The sequence below is a fragment of the Neomonachus schauinslandi genome, chromosome 9, assembly GCF_002201575.2.
Source record: "Neomonachus schauinslandi chromosome 9, ASM220157v2, whole genome shotgun sequence".
In the NCBI taxonomy this organism is placed as follows: Eukaryota; Metazoa; Chordata; class Mammalia; order Carnivora; family Phocidae; genus Neomonachus; species Neomonachus schauinslandi.
In genome coordinates this window covers 58,359,407-58,384,876 of record NC_058411.1, presented here as the reverse complement: position 1 = coordinate 58,384,876, position 25,470 = coordinate 58,359,407, and the positions used below count along the sequence as shown (strand labels likewise).

At 35.7% G+C, this 25,470-nt stretch overlaps 1 protein-coding gene across 1 annotated transcript in view; it reads left to right on the top strand.

Moving 5' to 3' along the window:
* Positions 1–25,470, top strand: part of TTC6 (tetratricopeptide repeat domain 6) — a 188,555-nt gene that overhangs the window by 124,377 nt on the left and 38,708 nt on the right. Inside the window, 10 exon segments of the mRNA XM_044918209.1 lie at positions 2,086–2,548; positions 3,096–3,225; positions 4,083–4,255; positions 10,012–10,148; positions 13,093–13,262; positions 15,825–15,945; positions 17,344–17,494; positions 20,665–20,747; positions 24,337–24,413; positions 24,852–25,012. Coding sequence (XP_044774144.1) covers positions 2,086–2,548; positions 3,096–3,225; positions 4,083–4,255; positions 10,012–10,148; positions 13,093–13,262; positions 15,825–15,945; positions 17,344–17,494; positions 20,665–20,747; positions 24,337–24,413; positions 24,852–25,012 — 1,666 coding nt within the window.

The window sequence follows — 25,470 nt, the reverse complement described above, 5'->3', positions numbered from 1 at the left end:
AAAGAACACCTTAGCAGGCTGCCCATCTACCTCATTTTCTGAGGACTTGGCAGTCATTTAGTTATTGCCACAGATCCCTATAACTTCAAATTCTGTCTGGAGCACCTATGTGGCTCAGTTGGTTAGGCATCGCACTCTTGGTTGTGGCTCAGGTCCTGATCTCATGGGTCTTGAGATCATGCCCCACATTGGGCTCTGCACTCAGGAGTGTGCTTGGATACTCTCCCTCTCTACCCCTTCCCCTGCTCTCTCTCTTTCTCAAATAAATAAATAAATAAATCTTTAAAAAAAATTCTGTCCACCAAATCTCACTAGAAATCTACACCAGAAATGTGTATTTAACGAGTCTTCCAGGTGACTGATGCTAAAGTTGGGGGATCACTCAGAGTATATCTGGAAGTTCTAGCAAGGCTGCACTGGTTAGGGTTAGCAGCCACCGATCCAAGGCCACCTATGCGGAGGAGGTATGCAGGAGGTGGATCGGTGGTAGTTGTAGCTCCATGAAAGGGTTCAGGAGGTCACAGCTGAGTGATTTTGGGGAGTGCTCAAATTAAATTTAATATAACATATGAAGCAATGTCTCAGTGTACTCACTGAAAGATATCTATACAGGAGAGGTTTAGTCTCTCAGATTGGGGAATCTGACAGTCCCTCAACCAGTCTCTTCTGTTAAGAGAAGATGAGTGGAATTTGGAGATTCAAAATTGTCAGGCTCATTTATGCTTGCTCAAATATTCACATCCTATATTTCAGTTTCCTACTCCTTTCCTAGTAGCTTCATTACCTTGGTATACAAGGTTTAGGGAATTTGGGTATTTAATAGGTACTGTTCTTCTCTTTTGGTCTGAAGTAAAATGATTCCACAATTTTTATAATCATTGCTATTATCCTCATGACTAAGTGGTAGCTATTTGATTTCCTGATACCTTGCCTTCCACCTGAACACCATCCCCTGCTAACACTGGTGATAATTTGAGGAGCTTCGATAGCACCACATACCATGGATTATTTGTGTCCTATTTGATCCTGGCAAGAAGTTTATCCTAGGATCCTTCTGTGTGTGTATTTCCTGAGTCTACCTCTGGTACCAATTATTTTATCAGTCAGGGTGCCAGTAAAGAGCACTCTCAATTTAGGATAATTCTAGGAAAGTATAATAAAAGGACAATTTACAAAGATGTCAGGGCAGGGAAACCACAAATGATAATGTAGTATCCTAGGGCTAAAAATAACAGAGCCATTATCTACTCCTAAGGCTGAGAGGACAAAAAGTAGGAGTGATTACCAGAACTTTCAAGAGGAATTGTGTAGAAAGGGTTTCCTTAAAAAAAGTAGTGATCTTTGGTCATTTGATCTTTGGTCAAGGATCATAGTCAGTTTCAAGCAACCCTTCAGGAGGGAACCACAGGAATAAATACCTTGATTTCACTCTCCTACTTACCTCTTTGGGATTTCTAATTGGACATACCCAAATAGAAGACAGAGAATAAGGGATCTTATGGATGTAATCTGTACAGATTAGTCCCCTGGGCAGAGGGCAAAGTAGAGACGGGTAGAGATGAATGTGGAGGTGGAAATGTCCATTGAAAGCATATTAGGTATTCCCTAATTTCATAGTCTACTAAAGAAGGGTGAAGTCTGGGATGTTAATTTAGTAGTTTACTGTCTAGTCAAATCTTTCCTTCTTCCCATTTCCTCAAGTTCCTGTGCTCTCCAACCTCTTGGATGGCATTTCCTTTCTTACATCAGTTTACCTCTTCAATTCCCCATTGTAATTTCTCTGGTTGGGGGCAGGGGTATAAATTAAATCTGAAAGGAGCATCAACACCTTATTTCAGTACTGTAAGAAGGCTACATCTTTAGATAACAATCGTCTGCTTTAATAAACTCTATAGAGTTTCTGTGTAGATTCTTCATATGGTGTTACAGTTTTGATGAACGGGAGGACTTGGTTTGCATAAAAATAGCATGTAATTTTATTTTAATAATAGAGAAATAGTAATTTCATGTGTGGCTGAGTTGATTTATTGATTATAAAAATAATTATATTTCTGTAATTTAAAAAATCACTCTTTTAATAACCAGATCAACATCTCATGGAATCCTTCCTGGACAGAAGAAATATTTACTCAAAGTTCCATTATATGAACGTAAAATTCCTTGTCCCAGTCTACCTATGTGTTTAAATTTTGATGAATTTGTCCAAAGTAAGGGAGGAATTCCAGAAAATTGTGACCTTCGAACATGGGCTCTTGATATGTTCTCTTATCATAAACATCAGAAGACAACCACAGAAAAGAAAGTTATTAAAATATCTATCCATGAAGGCTTGTCTGAAGGAATGAAAGAACCACCAAAAATAGAATTGAGTGATTCTTTGAAGTCTAGTCTTTCTCCAGAAGTTATTAAACATTATGAATCCGAAGTGGAGATCTTGACTAAAGAAATAAATGATAAGAAAAAATATCCTGCATTTGCATATTGTAGGCGTGGAGCTATTTATAGGAAACTGGGAAAGTTACAGAGTGCCATGAAAGATCTACAGGAAGTAAGTTTTATTTAATCAGAATAACAATACTAACAATTTATACTTACATTTATAATTATAATTCTATCTATGTAATAATTTATATAATAATTTCTACTAGAATTTTTTTTTTTAAAGATTTTATTTATTTATTTGACACAGAGAGAGAGAGACAGCGAGAGAGGGAACACAAGCAGGGGGAGTGGGAAAGGGAGAAGCAGGCTTCCTGCCGAGCCAGGAGCCCAATGTGGGACTCGATCCCGGGACTCCAGGATCATGACCTGAGCCGAAGGCAGTCGCTTAACCAACTGAGCCACCCAGGCGCCCTCTACTAGAATTTTGAACCATGAATATTTGCAGTATACATGTGGGATTGTGAAACTATAATTATTGGCATTTTCAATAACTGATATTAAAAACACTACATTTTGTCAGATTGGGAAGTATCATTTTATATTATATACATAGAAAGCCACTTGGATCAATAGTGTTTGCAAAATTTATTTGATAGGATATTTTCCTTTAATAAAACAACTTTAATTGAATTTATATAACATATATTTTCTAGGCTATATTTTTGGAGCCATTGTTTCTCAATGCCTATTGGCACCGACATTTCATTTATCTTTTCCAAGACAAAATTAATGAAGCTTTGGATGATTTGAATTATATAAATAAATATAATAAAAATAATGCAGGTGGGTTGTCTCTGCGTTTATATTACTTATATCTTTACCTAAGCTTTGGTCATTTAGTGGTGTTATAAAGATATATAAGTTGATAGATATAAGTCTCCAAAAATGGTTGTAGCTTTTAAAAGTTAAATTTACTCTTGATATTGTATATATTGGACTTGTATGATCCTATACTATTTCCAAAATACTCATCATGCTTTGAAAGGCTAATGTCCTTGTGTACATTACAATAGATTTGTTCCTACTGCTCATCCCACAAGAAGGATATGAACTTAAAAATTTTAGTTATAGACATGATTCATAAAGCTTTTCTTGACTACAAATCTCTGAAGCATTGTAGTGTTCCGTGACTTCTTGGATGGAATCTGTACATTTGCCTTTATGTACCATCCTCTAACCAGCTTGAATGGAACCCAGAAACATAGAACCTTTTGGGAATGAGAAAATGTCACATTCATCTTTGTATCCCCAGCATACACAACATACCCCTAGAATATAACTTGAGCTTCATAAAAATTTTTTGATCTATGCCTATTTCTGCCAAAGTCCATACAATTTTGTTTTACTATAAACATTAAAAGAGTATGAAACACTTCAGATATACAAAAAGGTAAAAGGTAATTTTTGTTACTTAGGATTGAAATTGAAAATACTTTTAACAATAATGAGTATTTATCAGCCTTTGAGAGCAAGTTCTGCATTGTTGAAGTAGAAAAAAAAAACCCTTAAATGAAATGGTTAAGAAAGTATAATAGAGAAACATCACTCTAAGACTACATTTTTAGAGGGAGAGGGATTAAAATTTTCATAGTTAATAAAAGGACCGTAACACTAAATTTTACCTTTTTAATTTTCTTTAGAGGCATATTTGTCAAAGGCGGAAATTTTCAGGAGAAGAAAAGACATTACTTTAGCAATTCTAAACTATACCCAGGCAATTAAGTGCAAGCCCATGGATGCCGATATATATTTCAGGAGGGGTGAGATGTATGAAATATCAAACAAAGTACTGGCCATTGATGACTTTTCTAAAGTAAGCTGTATTACATATAATGCTGACATTTATATATTTTAGATCATGATATTCTCATCCTGATATTATAGCGAATCATTGAATTTCATTTATATACATTATATAATCAAAACTAATTTATTATGTTAGGACCTAGAGCACTCAGTACTGGGATTGATATTAACACTATGTCAATGATTTTTTTAAATTATTAGTGAATGAATGAATTTATGTCAAAGAGTTGGGTGTGGGAGCATTGAGACAACTCTGGGAGGGAGGGGGCATGACTTTTCCAGCTCTCTCCTCTTGAAGCATGAAATAGTGGCTAGAGAAACTTTTGAAAATTGCTTCTTCCCTTCAAACAAGAGAGAAACTTATTTTCCACTTCTTACTCTTGAGACATGGCTGATTCTTTTCTGCAGCAAACCTATCTGCTCTTAAAGAAGCTATGCTCATTGGCTCATTCATTCATTCACTCACAAATATTTATCAACTAAGGCGCTGTACAATGTAGTGGACAAATGTTGGTGAATAAATTAGGGAATCAATTCCATTTACAATACCACCAAAAACCATAAGATACCGGGCGCCTGGGTGGCTCAGTTGGTTAAGCGACTGCCTTCGGCTCAGGTCATGATGCTGGAGTCCTGGGATCGAGTCCTGCATTGGGCTCCCTGTTCAGCAGGGAGTCTGCTTCTCCCTCTGACCCTCCCCCCTCTCATGCTCTCTCTATCTCATTCTCTCTCTCAAATAAATAAATAAAATCTTTAAAAAAAAAACACCATAAGATACCTTGGAATAAACCTAACCAAAGAGGTAAAGGATCTATACTCTAGAAATTACAGAACACTTATGAAAGAAATTGAAGAAGACACAAAAATATGGAAAAATATTCCATGCTCATGGATTGGAAGAATAAATATTGTTAAAATGTCTATGCTGCCCAGAGCAATCTATACTTTCAAAGCCATCCCAATCAAAATACCAATGGCATTTTTCAAAGTGCTGGAACAAACAATCCTAAAATTTGTACAGAACCAGAAAAGACCCCAAATCGCCAAGGAAATGTTAAAAAAGAAAAACAAAGCTGGGGCATCACGTTGCCTGTTCTCAAGCTATATTACAAAGTTGTGATCACCAAGACAGCATGGTACTGGCACAAAAACAGACACAAAGATCAGTGGAACAGAATAGAGAGCCCACATATGGACCCTCAACTCCATGGTCAACCAATCTTCGACAAAGCAGGAAAAAATATACAATGGAAAAAAGACAGTCTCTTCAATAAATTGTGCTGGGAAAATTGGACAGCTATATACAGAGGAATGAAACTTGACCATTCTCCTATACCATACACAAAGATGAACTCTAAATGGATGAAAGACCTCAATGTGAGACAGGAATCCATCAAAATCCTAGAGGGGAACATAGGCAGTAACCTCTTCAACATTGGCCACAGCAAATTCTTTCAAGACATGTCTCCAAAAGCAAGGGAAACAAAAGCGAAAATGAACTTTTGGGACTTCATCAAGATAAAAAGCTTCTGCACAGCAAAGGAAACAGTCAATAAAACAAAGAGGAAACCCACGGAATGGGAGAAGATATTCACAAATAACACTACAGATAAAGGGCTGGTATCCAAGATCTAAAGAGAACTTCTCAAACTCAAAACCCAAAAAACAAATAATCAAGTCAAAAAATGGACAGAAGACATGAACAGACACTTCTCCAAAGAATACATATGAATGGCTAACAGACACATGAAAAAATGTTCAACATCATTAGCCATCAGGGAAATTCAAATCAAAACCACATTGAGACACCACCTTACACCAGTTAGAATGGCAAAAATTGACAAGGCAGGAAACAACAAATGTTGGAGAGGTTGTGGAGAAAGGGGAACCCTCTTACACTGTTGGTGGGAATGCAAGCTGGTATAGCCACTCTGGAAAACAGTATGGAGGTTCCTCAAAAAGTTAAAAATGGAGCTACCCTATGACCCAGCAATTGCACTCCTGGGTATTTACCCCAAAGATACAGATGTAGTGAAAAGAAGGGCCATATGCACCCCAATGTTCATAGCAGCAATGTCCACAATAGCCAAACTGTGGAAAGAGCCGAGATGCCCTTCAACAGATGAATGGATAAAGAAGATGTGGTCCATATATACAATAGAATATTACTCAGCATTCAGGAAGGATGAATACCCACCATTTGCATTGACATGATGGAACTGGAGGAGATTATGCTAAGTGAAATAAGCAGAGAAAGCCACCTGGGTGGCTCAGTTGTTAAGCGTCTGCCTTCGGCTCAGGTCATGGTCCCAGGGTCCTGGGATCCAGCCCCGCATTGGGCTCCCTGCTCTGCGGGAAGCCTGCTTCTCCCTCTCCCACTCTCCGTGCTTGTGTTCCCTCTCTTGCTGTGTCTCTCTCTGTCAAATAAATAAATAAAATATTAAAAAAAAGATAATTATCATATGGTTTCACTTGTATGTGGAACATAAGGAATAGCATGGAGGATATTAGGAGAAGGAAGGGAGAAATGAAGGGGGGGAAATTGGAGGGAGAGACGAACCATGGGAGACTCTGGACTCCGGAAAACAAACTGAGGGTTTCAGAGGGGAGGGGGAATGGGGAGATGGGCTAGCACGGTGTTAGGTATTAAGGAGGGCATGTATTGCAGGGAGCACTGCGTGTTATATGCAAACAATGAATCATGGAAAACTACATCAAAACTAATGATGTATTATATGGTGACTAATGTAACATAATAAGAAAAAATACATGTTTCTTGTTTACATGGAGCCTATAGTTTAAAGGACAGATATTAAAGAAATAAATACATATATAAATGCATAGTTACAATTTATGAGTGCCATGAAGGAAATAAAGATGATGGAGGGGTTAAGAGATATTTAATTATATATTTATATTGGGGAATATCAGGGAATCCCCTTGAAGAAGTAAATAGCCGAACTGTACTTTGAGGCTAGAGTCCGGCAAAATATTCCCCTGATTGCAGTAGAATTGTAATCTTCATCTCCTGACTTCACTCTAAATTCTAGTTTGTAGTACAATTGAGAATTTAGAAGTTATTGAAATAATTTAGCTTTTCCATGTTCCCAACTGCCCTGTTTCTTTTTTTTAAATTTTATTTTATTATGTTATGTTAGTCACCATACATCATTAGTTTTTTTATTATGTTATGTTAATCACCATACATTACATCATTAGTTTTTGATATAGTGTTCCATGATTCATTAGTTTTTGATGTAGTGATCCATGATTCATTGTTTTTGTATAACACCCAGGGCCCCATGCAGTACATGCCCTCCTTAATACCCATCCCTGGGCTAACCCATCCCCCACCCCCCTCCCCTCTAAAACCCTCAGTTTGTTTCTCAGAGTCCATAGTCTCTCATGGTTCATCTCTCCCTCCGATTTCCCCCTCTTCATTTTTCCCTTCCTTCTCCTAATGTCCTCCATGCTATTCCTTATATTCCACAAATAAGTGAAACATATGATAATTGACTTTCTCTGCTTGACTTATTTCACTTAGCATAATCTCCTCCAGTCCCATCCATGGTGATGTAAAAGTTGGGTATTCATCCTTTCTGATGGCTGAGTAATATTCCATTGTATATATGGACCACATCTTCTTTATCCATTCATCTGTTGAAGGGCATCTCGGCTCTTTCCACAGTTTGGCTATTGCGGACATTGCTGCTATGAACACTGGGGTGCATATGGCCCTTCTTTTCACTACATCTGTGTCTTTGGGGTAAACACCCGGTAGTGCAATTGCTGGGTCATAGGGTAGCTCCATTTTTAATTTTCTGAGGCACCTCCACACTGTTTTCCAAAGTGGCTGTACCAGCTTGCCTTCCCACCAACAGTGTAAGAGGGTTCCCCTTTCTCCACAACCTCTCCAACATTTGTTGTTTCTTGCCTTCTCAATTTTAACGGGTGTAAGGTGGTATCTCAGTGTGGTTTTGATTTGAATTTCCCTGATGGCTAATGATGATGAACATTTTTTCATGTGTCTGTTAGCCATTTGTATGTGTTCTTTGGAGAAGTGTCTGTTCATGTCTTCTGTCCATTTTTTGACTTGATTAGTTGTTTTTTGGGTGTTGAGTTTGAGAAGCTCTTTATAGATCTTGGATACCAGCCCTTTATCTGTAGTGTCATTTGCAAATATCTTCTCCCATTCTGTGGGTTGCCTCTTTGTTTTGCCCAGATATGGACCCTCAACTCTATGGTCAACTAATCTTCAACAAAGCAGGAAAAAATATGCAATGGAAAAAAGACAGTCTCTTCAATAAATGGTGCTGGGAAAATTGGACAGCCACATGCAGAAGAATGAAACTCTACCATTCTCTAACACCATACACAAAGATAAATTCTAAATGGATGAAAGACCTCAATGTGAGACAGGAATCCATTGAAATCCTAGAGGAGAACATAGGCAGTAACCTCTTTGACATCAGCCACAGCAACTTCTTTCAAGATACATCTCCAAAGCTAGTGAAACAAAAGCAAAAATGAACTTTTGGGACTTCATCAAGATAAAAAGCTTCTGTACAGCAAGGGAACAGCCAGCTGCCCTGTTTCTTAATCCATGATGGTTAACCACATACTTGACATTCTTTTGCTTCAGGAGAAGATTGTAAGTTTTGATCACTTCTACTTTAGAAGTGACCAAAAATCTCTTTTGAAAATATTGAAATCACTAGATTATCTATTCCTGTTCACTTCCTCCATGCATTGACTAATGCAGCCACTTGAGGTCAAACAATCTTCAAAATCTTTAGGTTTTTTTTTCCTCCTGTTTTAAAAATACTCAGTAGTCCTTGTGCTTCACTTTTTCACCCCCACTATCAATAGGCAAGGAGTTTACAACAGAGTACACAATGATTTAGTCTGTTTGCTCTTGCCTTGTATGTCACTGTGAAATGAATAAACCAATACCAGTTCATTTCTTTTCACCATTTTAGGGACTAGATTAATACATATTTGATTTGATTGAGTCAGCCTTGATGTGGTATAATATGTATCATCTTTAATTAGGATAAATGCTGTGATCTATCATATCTTGTTTTTTAAAAGATTTTATTTATTTGAGAGAGAGAGAGAGAATACAAGAGAGCAGGGGGAGGGGCAGAGGGAGAGGGAGAGAGAGAATGTTAAGCAGACTCTGTATTGAGTGTGGAGCCTGACTCGGGGCTTGGTCCCATGTCCCTGAAATCATGACCTGAGCCGAAATCAAGAGTCAGACGCTTAACTGACTGAGCCACCCACACACCCCAAAGAAGATTTATCAGTAAAAAGTTCAGTGGGCAAAAGCCTTGGCTCCTTATATATGCTGTTTTTTTTTTCTCCCTCAGAAAACCTCCCCTTTTTAGAATTTGATGATAAATGCTCTTCCTAAAGACATGGTCTTTAAAAATTTATTTATTTATTTGAGAGAGAGAGAGAGCGAACAAATGAGTGCCCCACTTGGGCTGGATCTCACAACCCTCAGATTACGACCTGAGCTGAAACCAAGAGTCAAATGCTTAACAGACTGCAACCCAAGCACCTCTAAAGACTAAAGACGTGGTCTTTAAATGCAAATTTGAAAGTTTAGACATCTTAAAGTAGTTTGCTTTTATGTAATCTGAAGTTTAAAAATGTAGTTGTAGTACACTTAATTTGCTATGAGATCATATACTTTTCTTGTGTTTTTTGTTTTTTCATAATGTGCTGTGTTTTTGGGCCTCCCTTCTACCCCCCATGTAGTGTATTTTTTATGATCCCAAAAGAACAGATGCATTATTGAAACGTGGGACGTTTCACTATGAAAATGAAAACTGGATTTCAGCCATACAAGATTTTACAGCTCTATTAAATATAGATCCCCAAAATTCTCAAGCCAGGTAAGGATTATTTTAGATGTGATTTTTGAAATTATTATTTTTTAAAAATTCATTCCCAGGAAAGAAAATTGCTTGAAATACATCAGACAGCTCTAGAAATAGTGAAGTCAATTTTCACTGCTACCAGTGAATGAAAATCTTTAACTATATCCTAACAGTAGTGGGTAATTTAATTTAATAGTCATAAAGTGGCAATTTAGAGTGGTTTCATTTGTATTTCCTAAATGCTAGTTACATTATCAATTTTTAAAATATTGACCTATATTTTTTCTTTAAATTTCTTTTCATATCCTTTTTATTCACTGAGCACAGAGAACTGTTTATGTAGATTTCTATCATATCATAACTTCAATAATAAACTTTGTTTTTCCAACCTGGTGGTGCATACTACAATTCTCATTTTGTTGCTTTTCTTTTTTTTTTTTAATTTTTTTTAAAGATTTTATTTATTTATTTGACAGAGAAACACAGCGAGAGAGAGAACACAAGCAAGGGGGGTGGGAAAGGGAGAAGCAGGCTTCCTGCGGAGCAGGGAGCCCGATGCGGGTCTCGATGCCAGGACCCTGGGATCATGACCTGAGCCGAAGGCAGACGCTTAACGACTGAGCCACCCAGGCACCCCTGTTGCTTTTCTTTTAATCTAAATTTTGTTTTGAAGAGATTTAAAATGTGTATATAGTCATACCTGCTCTTTTTTTCACTCACAATTTGTTCAATATTGAAATTTTTTATAGTAACATGAAACATGCATCCAGAAAAGTATACAAATGTACAACTTAATGACTTATCACAATGTAAATACCCGTGTAACTATTACCAGGTCAAGAAACATTTCCAGCACCCTAGAGACCCCTTTGTGCCTTTGCCTCCCCCAGAGGGTAACCACTGTCCTGGTTTCCATTTTAATGACTTCCCTGTAGTTCTTTATAGTTTCATCACATAAGTATGTGTATCACTAAACATTCTTAGTTTAATTTTGCCCGTTTTTTAAACTTTATTTAAGTAGAATAATGTGGTGATACTCTTTTTATGTCTAGTCACCTTGCACTTTGATGTAATGAAGACAGCTTCTTTCCTTAAACCACATGAACTGACCTCTGCTAGCTTTAAATTTTTCTTCTGCAGCTTCCCACTGTCTCTCAGCCTTCACAGAATTGAAGAGAGTGAGGGCCCTGCCCTGGATTAGTTTTAGCTTAAGGGAATGTTGTGGCTGGTTTGCTTTTCTATCCAGACCACTCAAACTTTCTCCATTATCAGCAATAAGGTGTTTCACTTTCTTATCATTCATAATGTTCACTGGAGTAGCACTTCTAATTTCCTTCAAGAACTTTTCCTTTGTACTCACAACTTGGCTAACTGTGGTGCTAGAACTCTTGCACCAAACAGCATCAAATTAGTTGGAGAAGAACAAGAAGATTAATTCAAGATATTGTAAGATGGTACGATCTTAGGAAAGACTATATAGAATTTGGCTTCCTTCCATTGTCAATAGAGGTTTGTTGAAAATTTTTGAGAAAAGAGATCTTTATTACCTATTGATAAATCTTATTACTCTAGAGCTAGGAATGGAGTAAAATAGTAGCACAGATGTGAGTTGATGAGGATCTGAAGTATGAGGCAATGGAAACAAAATAAGGAAAGGATGTAAAAGTCAGTGTGTTTGAAGAATTGACATGACTTAATGGCATCTTACAAAAATATTACTGAAGGTTTATTCTGTAAATTTTAAGTTCAGAATTATGTATATGCTGAAAAATATTAGGGTTATTCTTAGCAAACAGAAATCATTAAAAATAAATATAAAATTCTTGTATTCATTAGAAAATAAATAAGACATCTTTTAAAGATGAGGCAAAAAACATTTTGCTGCAGGATAAAATATCCTGGGTTTCAGGATGTTTAGTGCTTTTTTTTTTTTTAAGATTTTGTTTATTTATTTGAGAGAGAGAAAGAGAACATGAGCAAGGGGAGGGGGAGTTGGAGAGGGACAAGCAGACTCCCTGCTGAGCTGGGGTGGGTCCCCTCTTGAGGCTCAATGGGAGATCAGGTTCTGAGCTGAAGTCAGACGCTTAACTGACTGAGCCACCCAGGTGTCCCTCTAGATGCTTAGTGCTTTTGAAAGACCTTTGTTACCTGTCTGCCAACATACTGGCTGCACTCTTTTCTCCAAATTATCATTGGTTTCATAATATAACTTTCTTGAACATCTCTTTATCTCCTACCCACACCCCACCCCCACCTCACCAAACTGGATTTAACTTCTTCACAGCAGGTAACCTACTTCCTGTTTTTCCTTAATTGTCTATTTTATTTCTAAAAGCTGATTTGCTTTACATTATTAAATGACTGAAAATAGAATTTTCAGGAATTGATATAGGTCAATGATAATTTCAGAATTGGAGTCAGAAGTTAATAGAGATAAAATCCAATCACACAAGTGATGAAATACATTTCATCCATGTAAAGCAGCCTCCCATTTATTTGGGTGTATCTTCAGTGCCAGGGAAAAATCTAACAACTCCACTCACTGAGGCCCGTTTCCGTCAAAATGGATTATTTGGTTTTTCTAGAGAACAATGTTATACAAATTAAAGTCTAACATTTTGGGTACTCAAATAATAAAAATAAGTAAATCTCATATTTACTTTTTTGACACACCTCTGATAGGTGCAAGAAATATAATATAGTTACTAAGCATATAATTAGCATATAGCATAATTTTAATAAGCATATAATTATATGTACAATAAAGTATAATTGATTATTTATAAAAAGTTCTTTTTTTTTTTTTTGCTATTAGCATCATCACTAAACTTTTTTGGGAAGCAAGTGGAAATAATCACAGATTGTTATTCAAATACAAAATTAGTTGTGAACATTTACCAAAAAGAGAAAATGTGTATTTTGCAATATATAGTAAAATGATTTTTTTTTCTTTTTCTAGGACATACAGAGGAAGAGCATATTTTAAACGGCAATTTTATAAGCAAGCAACTCAAGATTTTTCTGTTGCAATTCACTTAGATCCTAATAACTGGTTAGCTTTGTATTATAGAGCCTGCTTATTTAGAAAGAGTAGCCCTTTTAGAGCACTACAGGATTATAGCGTTTCAGGTACTTCACCTTCAACTGCACATAAATAAGAATTTGAAGTTCAGCAGTTCACTTTCATAGAATGTACTACTAATATGCGATGATTAATATACTATGTATATTTTTATGTAGTTATATATGGGTATATATTAATATATATATATTTTTCATATGTATTTACAAGCTACAATGGTTTAGCTAAAAGTGTTCCTATATGCCGTTTTAGTGAATGTGAATGTGTTTGTACTTACATGTGTGTGTAACTTACACTAAAAATGAACTTTGAGAATCCTTAGTGATAGGATGCCAATAGCTAAAAGTAACCATTTCCACTTTACCCTATAGCAATGTATTCTTGGTATATAAATATGCCCCGTGACACAATTCTGGGCATGGAGTAAGTTCTTAGTAAACAGTTCCCAGCTGAATAAATTAGCCCATTGTGATTGGATAATTCTAGCCAGAGACCAGCATTCCAAACATGGCTGTGTTCCCCTGGGTGCAAAGCGCTAGAATTCCATCATTCTAGATGAGACAGTATCTAGAGATTAAGAGACAACTAGACTCTTATAAAGAGAATTGCACAGCTCCTCAGGGAAGGCAATATAAGATGATTGCCTTCTGAGGCCACCCTTCCTATGAATATTCAAATAAAGTAACTCAAAGTCCATTTTATGTTCTGAGAGGATTCTGGTGCTCTCCCTTCTATTTCTAAGGATTTTTGGAAGGCAGGACTAAGTTAAATTTTTGTTTCTTGTATAATCTTTGCATCTAATTTCTGCTCCCTGATTGATTCTCCATTTTTGCTCATCTACACAATTCTTGTGTTTACTGTTCATGAACACCTTGGGGTTCAAAGGATAAATTTAGCAGAGGACATTTAAATTTGAAGGTCAAGCACACCCCTATTTCTTGAAGTTTGTTTCTGTCTGTCAGCCTGTCCATCTGCCATCTGGCCAACCTCCTTTCTCTTCAGTCATCTCTAAAAGTCTCTTTCTCATACTTCCCTCTTCTCCAAGTTGTTGACTCCTCACTCCCTCTTTTCTAGACTATCACAACAATACAAAATCCCTGTTATTTAACTATTCAGAGCAGACCAGCTTGATTTTTTACTTTAATCCTTTTCTATAAGCTAGCCTAAAGAGTTTTATCTTCCATGATCAAAAAGGACCCTTAAGATATTTTTCCAAGTAATAATAATATCTAACATTTATTGGGCATTTTACTACTTGCCAAACACTATTCTAAATGCTGTATATGGAGTGTCTCAATTAATATGCAGAATAATGCTATGAGGTAGGTATTATTTTCATCCCTGATGAAGAAATGGAGGCACAGAGAAGTGAAGTAATTCTAATATTTTTTTCCTTAGGAATAATTTTTTAATTTTCCTAGACCAACCACCAAAACTGCAGCTGAGTTGCTCTTTGCTGGCCAATCATACTGTGAATGGAGCAGTCAGATTGCCTTCATGTGATTATTTATTTAATCTATATGATCATTGCTTACACTAGATATACTTCCCAAAGTCTAGTACTGTGAATATTTGTATCCCAGACTGTGAGCATTATGCACATTTTTGGCAAAACTTTCCCTTCTCAGCCAGAATGGGCCTGAGAAGCTTAGAAGATATGGATCAAGTGTTGTGGAAAACCCATATAATTCACTAACATGCTTTTGAAAGTGAAGGGAAAATTAGTAAGTGAAGAGACATGAGATGACCTCTAGACCAGTTACAGATGAGAGACACACACCTGGAGAACTGAGAGAGGATTCTTTTTGCCCCATACTCCTATTATTTGGGACAAGCACAGATGAGTTACCTGCCTTAACTCCAAGTTCTACTGGCCTTGGAGTAGCCTCTTTGAGCTGCCCTTCCCTTGTTGATGAGTAGTATCCTGATCTCTGCCATCTGCCCCAGTCTGGAGTTGTACCAGAGCCTGTTTTACGGCCAATAGCAATGCCCTCCTGATAATTAACAGGCCATCAAGGGCAAGGGTGCCCTTCTGACTGCCATCCACTGAAGTGAATCAGAGGTTAGATTCCATCTTTGCCATTGACTTGCAACATGACTGTGTACCTTTGTACCTTAATCTCTTCATCTACAAAGTGAGTGGACTATCCTAGATTACCACCAGGATTTCTTCCAGTTTTAATGAGTTTTTGAAACTTGATAGCCACATTGTTACTTATAGCACATACATTTTTTATGTGAATGCTATTTCTTACTCATCAAATAAATACACTCATCACAGACCTGTTTTATAAAATATTAAAATTGAAGAATAAGTGGGATGCCTGGGGGGCTCAGATGGTTAAGCGTCTGCCTTCGGCTCAGGTCATGATCCCAGGGTCCTGGGATTGAACCCCACATCCGGCTCCCTGCTCAGCAGGGGGCCTGCTTCTCCCCCTCCCTCTGCTTCTCCCCCTGCTCACATTCTCTCTCTCTCCGTATCTCTGTGTCTCGAATGAATAAATTAAAAAAAAATTTGAAGAATAAGTGATAGGAAGGGTGAAGACTAAAATATAACTCAGATATTTTTGTTCAGAACCTGAATAAATTATATATTTTTTATTTTTAAGTTCTCATAAATGATGGCTATGAGAATCTTGGTTGTTTTCTACATCGGGGCATACTCTATGCAGATCTAAAACTTTGGTTGCTGGCAATCTGTGACTTTGAAACTGTTATTTCTCTAGAAAGGTATGTTTTCCTTATAGTCTTATTGATTTCACTTTTGTATAAAGTTAAGAAAAAAATGAAAGAAAAAGTCCTTTCCCCACATCATCAATAACCTTGTAAAATGAGATAATTGTAAAGCCATCTTAGAAACAGAATACTACTTCTGAAAATAAGACTACTTCTAAAATAAGACCTGTTCCCAACATCGGCTTGTTTCAGATACTTTTGCAAATTTTAGAGATTGAATGCATTTGAGAGGAGTCCAATCCGCAGATAACAACATAAAATTATGTACAGCAGTGTGGGGATGCCCAGGTTAGAGCTTTTTGAAGTTAACTTCATGAAAGACTGTCACCAACTTTTAAAATAATGAGAAAATATTCTGCTTGTTTTTGCTATGCACAACACATATGACTCAATAGGAAGAACTCTCTATTTAGAACCTCCGACTCCATTTTGCATAGTAAAGCCAAAGAAAAAAACCAATTCCATTAGAACATAGGTTCAGTAAGAAACAAAGACTGAAAGTTGCACACACTAATCAGGAACCTCAGCTCTAAAACACAGAATTAATTTCCTTTCTTTTCAGTGAAGCATTCATTAAAATGAAAGGTGTCAAGAAAGTAACAAAGCATGCCAATTCCATGCCAACCAGCAGACTGTTTATCTAGCTTAGATAAGGTAAACTTTAAGCTTGACTCAGGAAAGACGTGGAGAATGGCTCCAAAATGGCCACAGTAGTTTCTTTTGGGTATTTTTGAGCCAGGAAAGGAAGGAAAAGAGTTTCAGTTGCAAAAAAGCCAAAAAATGGGCAGCACGAACTTTGATGTCTTTTAGGCAAAGGGTCCAGGCTTCTAATAAAGCTGGGCTATAGGATATATAGTCTTCCTCATTTTGAAATAGAGGCATCAGACAAAGTAATTTCTAAGACCATTTCTATATTGAAAATTTTTTGATTGTAAGAGAGAAAAAATACAGTTATTTGACATAGAAAAGAAGCTGGGTTATACCTACATGGAGAGGATTTTTAACTCCAGGCTTTGGGAATATTACTGTTTCTCTGTTACTCAGGGCAAATGCAACATAGCCTGAAGTGGAAACTTTTAAATTGAGAAAAACTAAGCTTGTAATTCAAGATAAGTCAAGATTAAGTCAAGGAAGAGTAAAGTATTGCCTGGGGACTTCAGGAATTCTGTTCCTAGCATAGACTCTACAAATGTTGATTCTCTACTAAGGATTTTACAAAGGTGTTTATAGTTTTTAATAGAGAATAGTTAATTGATTTACTTTGCTTTAGTAAAACATTAAAAAAAACCTGATATATATTGATGTATGTATTTCACTAGGTTCATACAAAATTGGGAAACATTTGGAATAATTAAAATGTCTAACAAGATTTTGTTTTCTCATTTTTTTTAGAACTGTTATTTTGGCTTACATAAATATTGGCCTCATACATCTGCTGTACTTGGATAACTACTTTGAAGCCACTTGGCATTTTTCTGAGGCTATTAGACTTGATCCTTTATATATTCAAAGCTATATTTGTCGAGCAGAAACCTATCAGAAGGTATTTAAGTCTTGAGAACCTTGATTTTTAAAAAAAAAAAAGTTTTAATTTTCTGGATATCCACCTGTTCAATATAACTTTTGTATATTAATGTATTTGTTTTCAGTTAATTATAGAGACTAATGCATTTTCAAGCAATAAATATTAAGTAGATGTAGTTAACTATAATTACCTATGTATAAAGCCTCTACTTATAAGGCATGAATTTTTGTCTTTCATTTTTAAAAAAATAATAACCTTTTCTGTATTCCAAAAACAATATATATTTATTTCATGTAATATATGTGTGCAAATAAGTTGAAAACCATCCATAATTTTATTCTCTAGAGACAACTACTGTTAACGTTTGGTTTTGACTGTGCGTGTGTGTATGTCTATAGTGAGCAGGTGGGTTTGTAGAATGGGATCCATGCATATAATGAGATCCTACTCATTCACACTTACCTTTAAATTTTGTTTAAATTTTATAAGTTATTAAATAAAAAATGTAATTTATCTTTAGTGTTATGAAGTCAAACAATGGAATAAATAGAAAAATCCTCCCTGATTCCAACCAAATCTGGCTTTTCAGAGATAAACACTACTGTTGTTTCTACCTTTCAAGATAGATATCCCTATTTACCACTCCACCACGAATCGTCCTGTCCAAGACACTGTCATTCCTCACCAGGATTATTGCAGGGAACTCTTGGTCTTCTTGCTTCTGTTCTTTACTCCTTTTTGATGGATTTTCAACACAGCAGCTATAATGATCCTGTTAAAACATAAGTCAGATTATTTCACTTTGCCCAGCCCTTTAATAGCTTCCCTTGCACTCGGAATAAAAGCCAATCCTGCAAAAGCCAAAGGCCTACAAGAGCCACAGGAATTGGCTCCTTATTACCTTTCTACTCTTGTCCTCTATAAGTCCTCTTGTCACACTGGTTTCAGTCAGGATAGTCTAGTTTGTGCTATGGTTAAACACATACATACACTAACACATGCACACACACATCCCCAAAAAACTCCAAAACACTTAAAAAATCATGGTAATAAAATAACAAAGGTTTATTTCTTGCTCACACTGCTTGTCCACTGAGAGTTGGTTAGAGGGTCTTCTCCATTGTCCACATCTCAGGACCCAGTGTGACTAGAGTCCCACACAAAGTCCTTCCCACCCTGATGATGGAGGTAGAAGACCCAGGGCAGACTTAGTATTGTCCCCAGGGAAAGTTTGCTCTTGACTATTGTTGGGGAAGGGATGGACATACTTGTGGTGTGTGGTCCTTTTGCTTACCTCCATGTTGATGGAGCTGATGGCTTCTGGGGAAGGTGGAACTCCCTCTGGGCACACTTATAACCCAAAGCACCAGCATGATATCAGGATATAAGGACATCTATTCAAAGTCTCATTATTCTGAGGGGGAAAAAGTCTCTACGTGGTAATGGTTGAATAAATTGTGTTGTATTCACACCATAGAATATTATTTAGTCAATAAAAATAGTGCTTAGAACAATACCGTCGACTTAGAGAGGTTTCCATGAGATATTGTTGAATAAGAAAAGCAAGACTCAGGGCGCCTGGGTGGCTCAGTTGGTTAAGCGACTGCCTTCAGCTCAGGTCATGATCCCAGGGTCCTGGGATCGAGTCCCGCATCGGGCTCCCTGCTCTGCAGGGAGCCTGCTTCTCCCTCTCCCACTCCCCCTGCTTGTGTTCCCTCTCTCGCTGTGTCTCTCTCTGTCAAATAAATAAATAAAATCTTAAAAAAAAAAAAGAAAAGCAAGACTCAGAAAAGAGTGTTAAGTGTGTACAATATGATCCCATGTAAATAAAACAATTGCAGATCAAACCCTGTGTTTGTATATAGAAGAACGCATATGGCTACTAGGTGGGTTCGCCTCCAGAGTGAACCTAATCTAAGGCTGCCTGGAGAAGTCCCACCCAGGAGGGCTGATAAAGATCAGACAGTGAGCCTCCATCTTTTCCAGACAGGGTTCCTCAATGTATAGATATTGGAACAGGTGGAACAATGCAGACATAATAAGACTAGATGGTTTATTAATTACACCAAGCGGAGCAGGGTCAGCTTGAGAAGCACAGAAGTTCCACAGAAATTCTCAGATTTATTTAAACACATTTCAAACTCCCTATTTTTGGGTTCCTTCTTTTGACTCCACCCACTATTTCCTCCGACCAGCTTGTACATTTCAAGAGCTACTGCCTACTTCTGTGCACACATTAGTTCTATGCATTCTCCTCTTTGTATCACTGTGTCAGCATTGTGAGAGGAGTTGTTGATGTCCCAGATTCATTTTGCTGGGGTCTCTATAGTCCTCTTTTTGTGATATTCCCAGTTATAGTAGGTTTTTGTTCCCACATTTGTACAAATCCTGATTATGCTCCTGTGACCTGTATTAAGGAAAGATTCAATGTTTACTTTGCATTATATATTGATTTTAAACATATGATTTCCATTATTCTTGTATTTTGTTTTATTCATTCATTTACTTATTAAGTGCAAACTTGTTTTTCCTCCCTTATTTTTTTTTAAAGATTTCATTTATTTATTTAGAGGGAGAGAGAGCACACACATGCAAGCATGGGGAGGAGCAGAGGGAGAGGGAGAGAGAGAATCTCAAGCAGATTCCATGTACTGAGCACAGAGCCTGATACGGCGCTCAGTTTCATGACCCTGAGATCATAACCTGAACTGAAATCAAGAGTTGGTCACTCAACCAACTGAGTCACCCAGGCACCCCTTACCTCACTTATTTTTAAGTAGAATTTACTTTTAGTTTTTATTTTACCATCCTTTGCATGCTAGTTTATTAACAGAAGTAAAGTTTAGTGGAAAAGATATTCTGGTTGAAGGAGAAAAACCAAAAAGCTAAATGAAAAGGGAAAACAAACTATAAAGTATGATATAATCACATTTATGTAAAATTATATACATATATATGTGTAATCATTCTTCAACATTAAAGATAGATGGTTTTAAAGAACCAAAGACTTTGCATCATAAACTTTTTTTAAACTTCTCTGTATCTTATTTGCTTTGATGATTCTTAAAAAGTGTGTATTAGGAGATGTTATTGCAAAATTTCTGTGCTGAAGGGTGGGAGGGAAACATCAGGAGGGAAGCAATCATCAGTATTTATTACAAGCAAAGTTTCTGTTTATCACTCAACAGTTGCATAAACTGAAAAAGGCAGTAAGAGAGTTATCTTGTGCTATCCACCTTCAGCCAGATGGAATCCAATTATATATAATAAGGTATGAACATAGAAATGGAGTTCTTCTTGGGATAACTTGGCACATGACCTAGCTATTGGGATCTTTACTTCCCTCTTGATCCTCCTTGTCTCCTCTTTTTACATTTAATCTCCCAGCAATGGCCGTCTTCCAACTAGCAAGTCAGATAGAGCTATTGTATTTGTTAAATTTTAAGATAATTTATATTATAAAATAACTAAGTCTTTCTCTTTGCTCTATCCTTGTATCAAAACACAACTGTTTAAGCTATGCTATGATCCAGTAATCCCACTACTGGGTATTTACCCAAAGAATACAAAAACACTAATTCAAAGATATGTATGCATCTCTGTGTTTATTGCAGCATTATTTATTTATTTATTTATTTATTTTTTTATTTTATTTTTTTTTTTTTAAGATTTTATTTATTTATTTGAGACAGAGAGAATGAGATACAGAGAGCATGAGAGGGAGGAGGGTCAGAGGGAGAAGCAGACTCCCTGCCGAGCAGGGAGCCCGATGCGGGACTCGATCCAGGGACTCCAGGATCATGACCTGAGCCGAAGGCAGTCGCTTAACCAACTGAGCCACCCAGGTGCCCTGCAGCATTATTTATAATAGTCAAACTATGGAAGCAGCCCAGTGTTCATCAATAGATGAATGGATAAAGAAGATGTGTGTATATGTAAATATAAATATATATATATTTATATTTATATATATTTATATTAAATATATATTTATATATTTATATTAAATATATATATAAATATATATATTTATATTTATAATTTTATAAAATATATATATATTTATAATTTATAATATAAATTATATTTATATACTTTATAGTATATAAATATAAATATATATATATTTACATATACGCATTTACATATACACACAGTAGAATGCTACTCAGCCACAAAAAAGAATGAAATCTTGCCATTTGCAACAACATGGATGGATCTAGAGGTTATAATGCTAAGCAAAATAAACTAGCCAGTCAGAGAAAGACAAATACCATACGATTTCACTCACATGTGGAATTTAAGAAACAAAACAAAGGGGGAAAAAAGAGACAAACCAAAAGCCAACTCTTAACTATAGAGAACAAAGAGAGGGTTACCAGAGGGGAGGTGGGTGGAGGGGATGGATGAAATTTTTATGGCTGAGTAATATTCTGTTGCACATATATACCACATCTTCTTAAAAATTGAAGTGTTGTTGACACACAATGTTACATTAGTTCCAGGTGTGCAACATAGTGATTCAATAACTCTATACCTTGTTCTATGCTTACCACAAGTGTAGCTACCAACCAAATAATCCTATTACAATACCATTGACTATATTTCCTATGCTGTACCTTCCATCCCATGATTTATTCATTTCATAACTGGAAGCCTGTACCTCCCATTCCTCTGCACCTATTTTGCCTACCCCCCCACCCCCTCCCCTCTGGCAACTGTTCTTTGTATTTATGGGTCTGTTTCTGCTTTTGTTGTTTGTTCATTTGGTTTTTGGATCCCACATATAAGTGAAATCATACGGTATTTGTCTTTTCCAGTCTGACTTATTTCACTTAGCATAATGCATCTTCTTTATCTATTCATCTACTGATAGACACTTAGATTGCTTCCATATCTTAGGTATGGTAAATAATGCTGCAATGACATAATGGTGCATATATTGTTTTGAATTAGTGTTTCATTTTCCTTGGATAAATATTCAAAAGTAGAATTCCTAGATCATATGGTATTTCTATTTTTAATTTTCTGAGGAACTTCCATACTGTTTTCCATAGTGGCTGTACCAATTTGCATTCCTATCAACAGTGCACAAGTGTTCCCTTTTCTCCACGTCAGTACTTGTTATTTCTTGTCTTTTTGATAATAGCCGTTCTGACAGGTATAAGGTAATATCTCATTGTGGTTTTGATGTACATTTCCCTGATGATTAATGACACTGAGCATCCTTTGGCCATCCACATGTCTTCTTTAGAAAAATATCTATTCAGGTCCTTTGCCCATTTTTAATCAGATTATTTGTTTTATTCTGGTAATGAGTTGTATGAGTTCTTTATATATTTTGGATATAAGCCCCTTATCAGATATAACATTTGCAAATATCTTCTCCCATTCAGTAGGTTGATTTTTCATTTTGTTAATGGTTTCCTTTGCTGTGCAAAACTTTTTATTTTTTAGTTAAATGTAGTTAGTCCCATTTGTTTATTATTGCTATTGTTTCCTTTGAGGAGACAGAGCCAAAAAAATATTGCTAAGACCAATAATAGAGTTTCTGGTCTACGTTTTCTTTTAGGAGTTCTATAGTTTCAGGTTTTACATTAGATAAAGTCTTTTACCCATTTTGAGTTTATTTTTTTGTATGGTGTAAGAAAGTGGTCCAGTTTCATTCTTTTGCATATAGCTGCCTAGTTTTCCCAGCATCACTTATTAAAGAGACTGTCTTTTCTCTATTGTAGAATCTTGCCTCCTTTTTCATAGATTGACTGACCATACAAATGTGTGTTTATTTCTGGGCTCTCTATTCTCTTCTGTTGTCTGTTGTCTGTTTTTGTGCCAGTACCATACTGCTTTGATTACTATAGCTTTATAGTATAATATGAAATCAGGGAGTATGATACTTCCAGCTTTGTTCTTCTTTCTCAAGATTGCTTAGGCTATTTAGGGTCTTTTGTGGTTTCATACAAATTTTAGGATTATTTATTCTAGTTTTATGAAAAAGCCATTGGTATTTTGATATGGATTGCATTGAATCTCTAGATCACTTTGGGTAGCATGGACATTTTAATAATATTAATTTTCCATCTATAAGCATGGAATATCTTTCCATTTATTTGTGTTATCTTCAGTTTCTTCCATCAATGCCTTATAATTTTCAGAGTACAGATCTTTCACCTCCTTGGTTAAATTTATTCCTAGGAATTTGATTCTTTTTAAAGCAATTGTAAATGGGATTTTTAAAAAATTTCTCTTTCTGATCTTTCCTTATTTAGTGTATGGAAACAACAGATTTTTGTATATTCATTTTGTATCCTGCAACTTTACTAAATTCATTTATTAGTTCTAATAGTTTTTTTTTTGGAGTACTTAGGGTTTTCTATATATAGTATCATATCATCTGCAAATAGTGAGAGTTTTACCTCTTCCTTTCTAATTTGGATGCCTTTTATTTCTTTTTCTTGTCTGATTGCTGTGGCTAGGACTTACGTGTTAAATAAAAGTGGCAAGAATGGGCATTCTTGTCTTATTCCTGATCTTAGTGGAAAACTTAGTTTTTCACTACTAGGTATTATGTTAGCTGTGGGCTTAGAGTATAAAATTTAAAATACAGGTCATTGGGAAAAAAAATTGAGTATTTTTCTTTCAGCTTTGCTTTTCCTAAATTTTCATCACATCTGCATGCTAATTGGTCTATTTAGACTACATAAAATGTTTATATTTTTTGCATTGTTTTTATCATACATATGTAAGTATGAATAAAAGTATTGTAATTGTAAAAATGTAAGTGACATGTTATAAGACATTTTATTTTAGAAAAAATTATTTTTAACTGCTTAGAATTAAAAAGTTATTATTTCTTCCAGAGGACAATATCTTCTTATGATGAAATGTTATGATCTTGCAAAGTTTACTATTTATCAAGTAGCAGAAATGAACAAAGGTAAATATAATTAATGCAAAATTATAATTGTCTTAATTAAAAAATAAATACCTCCTAAAAATGTTTATACTGTTTGCAATAGCTATGTATGGATAACATGAAAGGTTTACTTCTAATCAAATGTAGATTTTGAAACTTTATATCTTCAGTTTCACTTGTACATAGTCAACTATTAAGTGCTTCATAATGAAGTGAGTTTTGTGAGAGATTATTATAGGAGATGCCAGGGTTATACTTCCATTTTTTAAAAAATTTTTGTTGTTGTTTGTAATTGGGATGTCTTATTGTGTGTTGGTGGTAAACAGATGTTAGTATTGTATTGATTTATTAATCCGTATTTCAAAGGTAAATTATTGAATTGCTTGACTTCTTTAAAATAATTGTATCTAAATCCTAGATACTTGGCAAAGGTATTGATAAACTTTCTTTTCCTTTTAGGTCTCATTGAATTGAGTCCTATACAGCAAGCACTCATTTATTCATTTTGTGAAAACCATGACAAGGCCATCCAGGTCTTGGATGGGATCACTTTGAACAGGCCTGAGCTCACCATGTATACTCTATTAGCAAAAGCCCAAATGAAGGCCAAGAGAAACAAGGTGAAAAGTCTTGTGTAACATTTACTAAACCTATTAATTGAGTTTTTATATTGTGTTTAGAATGATGGCTTACATACTTTTTTTTTTTATAAAACTAAATTGTAACATTTATTATTGGTTCTTGTGTTAACATTTGGGTTATTTCTTTTCCTCTTAAGGGTAGGGCTGTTGTAAATATTCTTTTTCATGTATTCTGTTAACATGTGGAGTAGTTTTCTAGGATATATTCCTAGAAGTGGAATTGCTGGTATGTAGAGAATGTGAATATCTAACTTTCAAGAAAGTGACACATTATTACATAGGGTTGTACCAATTTATTCTCCTACCTGTCATGTATGTGTATGCCTATTGATCTCTATCCTCTACTATAATTGGTTATCAGACTTTATTTTTGTCAATTTGGTAGATAAAGACTGATGTCTCATTGTGGTCTTAATTCACATTTCTCTGTTTGAGCA